The following is a 9602-nucleotide window of genomic DNA, read 5'->3' on the forward strand; positions in this document are numbered from 1 at the left end:
TGTCTGACCAAGGCCCCTATTCACATTTGGAGACATAGTATCAAATGCTCCTTTCTAAATGATTCTCTCATGGAGAGTGGGGCAGTGTGACTCAGGTATATTCCTGGCACTACTGGACTTTGTAGCTGTTGGCAGAAGAGATACTTATGGTGAGATCACATTTGGTTAATGTACCACTTTATGTATCATGTTTTATCCAGAAAATATTGTAGCTGGGAATGGGATGAGTATAGAAATGGTGGTCGTAATGGCCTGTGGGAAGTACTTTAACTGTGCTTTTCTTTTTGGTTCCTCTAGAGTCAATCACTGAAGTGCCTCCACAGAACAACAAATAACTTGGTAAGAGAGGGTCCCAGTAAGAGAGGCCTGAGCAGAGTGGTCTGGAATCTTTTTAATTCATGAGTAAAACCTGCTTTCCTCTAGTGTACCTGATTTGCAACGTTAGCTTGTGACCACAACCGTCTTCCCAGATTTCTTTCCTAATATAGAGTCAACCACCGCCAGCTTAGAGGATGGAGCCACTGAGGACACAGGTAAGGGTTCTCTTCAAGAAAGGAGTAATTTCCCCCTATTTCCTTTTCCTTATTTAGAAATGCCATTGCTTAAAAATGCCCTATGGTGAGTTATAGGTTTCAGGATTCTTTTCTTGTTTGGTTCTCTGAAATGGAGTAAACTTTTGCCAAAAAGTTCTTTGAAACTTGAGAAAAATGGAAGCATTTTCCCAGAATGTCAAGAGATGAAATATTTTGATTTCCTGCCCCAACCTTCCAGGACCAGACTTCTGGGCTGTTCTGAAGAGGACGATCTTCTTATTATCTACATGGGATTGAAAGATTTGGCATCAGGACTGAGATTAATAATTTCCTTTCTTTCCAACTGATTATAATGTAATTCAGACAGAGAACATTGGAAGTTAAGCATATAGTAAGTAGAAATTTTATTTCGATTTAGATTGAACAGCAGAAAAAAAAGAGATTTAAAAGTTTCATGAATTAAGCAGTGGTGCTACCTCTGCTCACTTCCTCTCTTGATCCTCCCTCTTTTTCCATTCTTCTGCCTGCCGCTTAGCCAGGGGGTTACAAGATTTTGGTGCTTTCCCACCCAAACAACCCAGTTGTTTGTGGGGTGCCAGGAGTTTGCACTAAAAAAGAGCATGGGGCCTTATTTACAAAAGCAAATGTCTAAACAATCAGATTCTTATGTATATAAATAATAGCTAACATTTACTGGGATTTACTATATTCCAGTGCTATTCTAAGTGCATTATGGGTTGCAGGTAGTAGTTCGAGGAATCGAGAAATTGCTCTTTAGTGGAGTCCAAAGGGCTAATTTAAAAAGATTTTGGTTGTTTGGTTTTAAACCCTTGCTCTGACATTTAGTGTCTCCTTTGCAGAATATACCTCATTTGCAAAATGTATTTTACGTTCTCATTAACCAGCACATAGTGGATAGTTAATGATGCAGCTATGTCTTCCTTCTCTTACAACCTATGGGAAATCAGGGAATGTCTTATGTTTAACCACAAGATCAAGAAGCAGACTTCTGGTCCATAGCCTCTTGTCATATTTGCTAATTTTCTGGACCCCATTTCTTTACACAGCCTGCCTTTTAGAAGATGCTTTCCAACTGTGGCAATAAACTGAGAAGCTTCAGTTTTTAAGAGGAAGAGAAATTTCACTGAAGATTTAAAACCTTTAAATTAAGTTTATTCCTTTGTTTCTAGCTGTTGTCATTTCTGTTTATTCTGAATACCCAATGACTGGAGTACCAAACAAAGCCAAACATCTTTGTCTTTTTTCTTTCTTCTTGGTCCTCAAGTGAGTTTTCTTGGCAGGCTTTCAGGACAGACTCAAGAAGTGGGACTCTGTTACCCATCACCCCCTACTCCACCCCCTAAAATTTCATACTTTTCACCCCCAGGGACCAAGCTCAGTTAGCTGAATCCACTCTTGGGAACAGGAGAGAATATGTACACTTAGACATGAAGATCTGTCAGGTCAATGTGCTACTCTCAGAGACGTCTAAGTTTGAATGGAAACTAACCTCGTTTAACCGGACTTTTCTACTGCAACGCATTTGTATTCCATTTCCATTGGTAGGATTGCAGGCAAGGTGAAGTGTGTTGATAGTTAGGAGAAAAGAGGTTTTGGCACCATAGACTCAGTGGATACCAATATATATATAAGACTGCTTGAGTCTGTTAGTAGAATTCTAGACACATGGTAAATGATACTTACTGAAAGTGAATGAAAACTACTTTATTTAATAGAAGAACAGATTGACACCTCCATGTAAGTTTGTTTCAGTGTATATTTGTAAGTTTCTTCTTTGCACCGATACCTTATTAGAGATAACATACTATTTTCAATGCTGGTTTCCATCTACTGGATGAGAATTGCAAACTTAAAACATCCCATGTGTTGGGATAAACTATAAACACTCATATGGCAATTAAAGAAAACCTCTTTCCTCTCTGAGGTATTTCTTTCAATTCCAACTGTCTGGATTTCTAGGGACCAAATAGGCATAGGAGTAAAACAACCTCTCTTTTAAGTTTTCCATCTCTCTAGGATGTGGATTCCTGGCCAGCCAATGGAATCTTACCTATATGGGAGGGATTGAGGAAATGACCACAGAGCTTCTCATTCATAGAACATAATTCAGTTAAACACTGTTGAAACATTTTTAAAAAAACACCTAGGGTCTCTGAATAGGAGTTCACAAGTTATAATACTTGGATTTACTCTTGGCTTCTGTGCAAACCTCAAGCATGAATTTTTCACTCAGTAAAATGGATACCTTGACAGTGTGTAAATATCTTACTTTAGGCACAAGGAGAGGGAGAATACATTAAGTTACATACACTGTGATAAGTGGGAAAGCAATAGGTTCTATTACTTCTCTTGGTAACTCATTTCTTTTTTTTAGAATATATGAAGCAAATACTCCATTGGTTGTGGCCGTCACCCTTCTACCCATCACATTCTAAGAAGATCTGTAGCTTTAGAACAAACCTAGAGGGGATTATGTAATTGTAGAAAACCAGTGAAACATAGGATAGTATTTCCAGCTATGGAGAACCTTAGCAAGGCATCAACTGTGCAGTGAGTAGAGAGAATTAAACAGACAAATGAGTGAAGGGACATTTGTTAACCTTGTCCCATTTAATACAGACTCTATAAATGTTCCCTGGAATTGAGTTTTAAGGATGGTTTTTATTTTATGAGGGAATGGATTGCTTAGTTGCCTTGTATCAATATTACAAATAATTTCCCAGGAATAATTTTATTCTGCTTTGGTGGACATTTTATAAGCAAGTTCCTACTCTTGACAGGGACCATAAGAAGGTATTAAATAAATTAAATGAACCTATGATAGTTTATTTGTCCTATTGCATCTGTTATAATTAATACAAATTTAGTAGCTTAAAACAACACAAATTTATTAACTTACAGTTATTTAAAGTCCAAAATGAGTCTCATTGAGCTAAAATCAGTGTCAGCTGTGTTCCTTTCTGAAGACTCTAAAAAAGAATCCCCCCCCCTTTTTTTTGCTGCCCATATTTATTGGTTCATGACCCTCTTCCATCTTCAGAGCCAGCAATAACTACTCAAGTCTTTCTCACGTTGCATCTCTTTGATACTGCTGCTGCTTTCTCTATCTTTCTCATTTAAGGATCTTTGTAACTACATTGGGTGCACCAACTAATTCAAGATAATCTATGTTTGGCCAACTGATTAGCAACCTTGCCATGTAATTTAACATATTTGCAGGTTTTGGAAACTGAGACATGAACATCTTAGGGAGGGAAGTATTCTGCCTACCACAGATAGATAAGATCTCTTAGTCTGCTAGACCTAATTTGGTTCAGAAGAGGGTGGATTTGATTACCCATGCTTTGATTATGTTCAGAGTAATTTTTTGCAAAAAGTTATGTATGAGTTTATGTAAAAATTACTTGGTTTGGCATGTATTTGTATTTTCAAGCAGGAATATGCGGTAGTATAAGACACACACTAAAATGGCGGACATTTACTTTGAAATTGCTCTGCATTTGTAAGTTGAGAGCAATGAGTCCTTCAGAGTTGTGGGCAGACTTGGAGTGGGAGATATGGATTCTAGTTCTAGCTCTGTCATTTATTGTGCCGTGAGCTTTTCAACTCCAGCTTTCTCTTGTAAAATGTTGTTGTTATACCAAATTAAATCCTGTTTCTTTTTGCTCCTTAATATACTTCAACAAATAACATACCAATGTTTTGCTTCATTAACTTATGGAATTTTTAAATTATTAGCTTGGCCACAGTAGAAATATTCCACATTAGCCAGTGGTTTTAATATACCACACAACAGAACTGTTAGTGTCAGAATGAGCTTTTATCAGAGCACATCAAATTTTAGGATTCCTTATCCCGACTCCACCATGTTCCTTGTGTGAAGCCTGTTCTCTTAAAAAAAAAAAAAAAGTAGTTCTAAGGTGTCAGTTGATCTCTTTTAAAAATAAAAAACTATTTATGTTCTGCCAGTCATGATTTTTTCCAATTTCTCCTCATATTTTCTTCTTAATTTCAAGCATATTTCAGTATCAAATTTTATGATAGATCATTAGAAAGATTTTGAAGTTTAGCCAAGGAAAATTGTTAGGGACTAAAAAAGGCACTTGTTAGTATATATCCAGGATGAAAAAAAGCTTTCATTTCAAGTTCCAACTACTGAATTAGAAGTGCTGCCTGGAGGATTATGAGGTGGGTACCAAACTTGGGAATTGTTAGAAGTGGTCATTGTAGTATGTGTGCCAAGTGTTTCCTGACCCTGATATAAGTGGCAGCTGATAAGATAAGGTCACTTAGGAATAGGGTATATTCTAGAAGGAGTCAGGCACTTGAGATAGCCCTGTGGAAATTTGATTAAAAGTAACAAAGAGATGATTAGGAGCTCCATGAGTGATTTCCTTATTTATAGATGCTACCACTGAAGGCTTACCCATGCCATACATGAACTGAGCCGAGAGTTTTACATGAGATAATTACAAATATAAGTTTTATAAATCAAGTGTAATTTTTTATAATGATGTACACTATTCTGTTTTTGTAATTCAGAAACCCCAAATTTTCAAGCATTTGCTTTGCTTTAGACCATTTACATTTGATGTCATTACTGATATGTTAGGGTTTAAGTCAGATATATATATATTTTTTCTGGTATTCTGTTTGGGTTTTTTTGATTGTTTGACTCTTTTTTATGTCTTGATTCTTGTAGACTACTAGAAATTTTTTAGAACTCCATTTTGATTATCTGTAGTTTTTTTTATGTCTTCTTGCACATAATTTTTATTGGTTGATACTTGCACATATGCTTTAGTGATATATATATCATATCATATCACTGTTTAATGGTATCAACATTTTATCACTTTGAGTAGAGTATAAAAACTTTATCTCCCTATCTGTCCCTTTACCCTCCACTGTTTATAATTGTCTTAAATATTTCCTCCACATACATTTAAAACCACATCAGATAGTGTTGCAATTTTTGTTTTAACTGTTAAACATATTTTGAAACCATCAAACATTCAACAAGAAAAGGAAGATGTATTATATTTACCCATGTTTTTCCTTTTCGGTTGTTCTTTCTTCCTCCTTGGTGTTCCAAATACCCTTATTCTATCACGTTTTCTTCTCTATTTAGAGAACTTAATTTAGCCCTTGTTTTTGGGTAGATCTTCTAGAGACAAATTTCCTTAGTTTTCCTTTATCTGAGAATGTCTTGATTTCTCCTTCATACCTGACAGATATTGTTACTAGATGTAGAGTCTGGGTTGATAATTTTATTAGCTAAAGGGGTACTGATGCAAAATATCAGAAATCTGTTGGTTTTTAATAAAAGGGTGTTTATTTGGGGTAGGAGCTTACAGTTACCAGGCCAGAAAGCATAAGTTACTTTCCTCATCAAAGTCTCTTGCCTCATGTTGGAACAAGAAGGCTGTCGACTTCAGCAAGGGTTCAGATTTCCTCTTCCCCTTAAAGTCCCGTGGTCCCAGCTTCTTCCAATATCAGCTATATGCTGGGATAAGTCTTGTCTCTCTCCTGGAGCTCATTTCTCCCCAGGCTCAACTTCTCTTCTCTCGCCACAAGACCAGCTGTAAACTGTCAGGTGAAGGGCTCATCTCTCTTTCCCAGTCCTCTGCCATGTCTAATGGAGCCTTCTCTCTTTCTTCATATATGTGCTTCTCTATGTATTTACTTCCCAGGAATCCAATATTAAAACTCCACTGCCTTGCTGTTTCCTACTGATGTGACTCAATCAAAGCCTTAATAATAATTTAATCAAGCAAAAGTGAGACCTCTGAAGACAATACAATCCAATACACCCAGAGGAACAGATCAGTTTACAAACATAATACAATATCTATTTTTGGAATTCATACACAATTTCAAACTGCTACAATAGTCCTTTACTTTCCGCACATGAAAAATGCTGCGACACCTCTTTCTGGCTTTCATGGTTTCTGATGAGAAATGCATTGTCATTCTAACTGTTTTTCCTCCCTAGGTGAAAAATATTTTCAAGATTTTTTCTTTGAATTCTTAGAAATTTGAATTCTTGGTATGGATTTCTTTGGGTTTGTCCTGGTTGGGGTTGGCTCAGCTTCTGGAATCTGTAGGTTTATGTCTTTTGCCATATTTTGGAAGTTTTCAAACATTATACCTTGAGTGCTTTTTCAGCCTCACCTGTTTTCTTCTCTCCTTCTGGCATTCAAATGGCAGAAATCTTAGATTTTTTAATAATCCCTCACATCCCTCACATCTGTTCTTTTTTTTTTTTTCAAATATCTTACTCTGCATTCATCATATTTTATAATTTCTATTGATCCATTTTTAAGACTCATTTTTCCCTGTCATTTCCTTTCTGCTGTTGATACCACCTAGTAATTTTTTATTTCAGATTTTATAGTTTTCAGTTCTAAAATATATTTTTTATTCTTTTGCTGAATTTGGAAATCCTACACTACATGCTAGTAGCATTCCCCAATGACAACTAAAATATCTCCAGACATTGCCAAATATCCCCTGGTGAGGGGGAAGGGGCAGGCAAAATCCACCCTGGTTGAGGATCACTGTCCCAAAGGACAGTTCTCCAGGTATTTTACTTTACTCGCCTCTTTAAAATCTCTTTATTTTAAACCTGAAATATCTAGATTAATTTTCTAGGCTTTATCTTTCATTCCATTAACTGATTTTTACATTACTTTCTGCAATATTGAAATTTTGTCTATTAACTTTATTGCTAAATATTATATTTCCTTGCAATGTTCTTTTTCTTTTATTTGAGAAAATATCATAATTTTTTCCAGTTCTTTTCCCAATCATTTCTTTTTAAGATCTCTTTAACACTTTTCTGAGACATGCTATTTTGTATTTTTTTCCCTTTGTCCTGCTTTTTTTACATGCTCATCAATTGCTTTTTTTCCCCTCAAGGGGAGTTATTCTTATTGAATTCTTTAATCTAAGAGATTGTCTCTGATTTTTTTACTTTGAGACATTTCTTTTTCTTTGTTTCTTCGCATACTGACTTTCATCTAATAAGATTCTGTATTCTACTACTACCATCTCCTGTAATTTCACTCATTTTTAAAATATATGTCTTTGCCCTCCTACAGTTCACCAGTGAAGTAAAATTTAATTTTTGTTCCAAAGTTCAGATTCCAGACGTATTCTGCTGGTTTTAACATTTTGATGGTCAGTGATGCTTAATGTTTTTTCACTGAACATTTACAGGACAGGACTTGTATTTGGAAATAACTCTTAATGACATGTGACTTTCATTTGACTTTATTTTCATATTCATTTGGGTTCTCCTTTCTAGTTTGGAATGATCAATTGACTTGTCATTATTAGGAACTAAATCTGTATGTGTGTAAATATGTTTATACACACACATTGATATACACTCATAAAAACATATTGCATTCCTTAAGTGTTTCTATTCACATTTGCTTATCCAACAGATTTAAAACAAATAAAATGGAATAATCTAAATTGTCCTTTATAGTACCTAGTGTAAAATTCATTAACAATATATTATAATTTTATTATTAAATACATAATCTCCATGTCTAATGCAACAAGGTGGAATCCCTTTGTTTTAACTTAAACCAGGCAGATATTTTCTGTAATGCTCAATAGCATATAGCATGCCATTGAATATAATGAAAGAAGAGGTAGTTGAAAGGGACTTATATAGAGTCCTCCTTTTCTTCCTCATCTTCCTCTTTTTTTTTTTTTTAACAGAACATCACCACTTATATCAGGAACTTTTAAGGGAATGAAGGTTTTCCCCATTTCAGGCACACTTCAGCTTCCTTAGGATACAGAAAGAAGCCTGTTTCAGTTTGTTGTTCCATGAAATCAGTGCAAACGAATGGACAGAGGGATAGAAAAACATTAGCACATTAGTAAACATCTTTGCTACAGCATTGTCTGGTATACCGTAGGTTACTGCCGTCAAGACACTGCTCAAATAGTATAAAACAAAGAGGAGGAGGAATGAGATCATAAGTTTAATAGCTCTTATATGGGCCTCTTTGCCAGGTTCCCTAGAACACATGCCCTGGAGCTTCATCCGCCTGGTATGGCTCCATAAAGAGAAGATTAAAAGAAGAAAGGCAGCCAGTGATACTACAAAGAGGAAAAAGAACACCATGCCAGGGAGAATTTGAGAAATGAAGAAAGCATGTATATTCCTTATAGAAATGCATGTCAGATTTCCTTCCATGGTTACCTGGTCTTCCAGCAGTTTATTAATTAATGTTTCTTTCAGAAGAAAACAAATGAAGAAACAGAGGGTAAACCCCAGAAAAAAGATGATAAGTACTCTGTGAATTCTCCTTTTCATCCAGAGAACAATGGGATTAGAGCAATTGGCTATCTTGAGGAAATAGAAGACACTGAGGCAGGTAGTACAGACAGTGCAGAAATAGTTGGATACTATCCAGAGAATCTCAAAACTTACCACTACTATAGTCTTGCAGTGCAACATTTTCTCGTGGATATTTAAATAGATAAATAAAATTATTACACACAGAAGACATATCCTGGAGATGGCCAAGCAGGTGAGAATAAAATCAATCAGTGAGATTTTCCAGCTTCTGATCCAGTCAGTGGTGTTAACCAGAACTATGAATCCATTCCCCAAAATCCCCATTATGAATTGTATAGCATGAATTATCATAAACAGAATCTCCAGTACGCTGGACATGTCTGTTGATAAGCAATCTCTGCCTTCAATACACCATCAGCTGAAGGATGATAGCTGCAGTTATAGATTTATGTGTCCAAAATTATACTTTCAAAAGGATTTCTTCTTTTTGTTTTATTGTTGGCCACCAGAAAGTCCCAAGTTGTGTTACCAAAAAAAGGTGTTAGTTAAATTGTAAAAACTATACCCATTTGTCAGAGATATTAGAAAGTGATTTTCAAGGCATATATTATATCCCTGCTGCTGTTGACAGTGGTTCTATTTTACATGTAAAGCCATGTAAAGCTTTGCATTCGAATTTGAATCCCCATTTGTTAACATGCAAAATGGAGATAGGTTTTCTCTTA

At 35.6% G+C, this 9602-nt stretch overlaps 1 protein-coding gene across 1 annotated transcript; it reads right to left on the minus strand.

The window, feature by feature from the left end:
- Window positions 1-8340: 8340 nt before the first annotated feature.
- Window positions 8341-9255, minus strand: LOC101417506 (taste receptor type 2 member 8-like). The gene has a single exon (XM_058282344.1). It carries the CDS (start codon window positions 9253-9255, stop codon window positions 8341-8343), a length of 915 nt encoding a protein of 304 aa, XP_058138327.1.
- Between the last annotated feature and the right edge of the window lie 347 nt (window positions 9256-9602).

This window comes from Dasypus novemcinctus, chromosome 20, assembly GCF_030445035.2.
Source record: "Dasypus novemcinctus isolate mDasNov1 chromosome 20, mDasNov1.1.hap2, whole genome shotgun sequence".
NCBI classification, from domain to species: domain Eukaryota; kingdom Metazoa; phylum Chordata; class Mammalia; order Cingulata; family Dasypodidae; genus Dasypus; species Dasypus novemcinctus.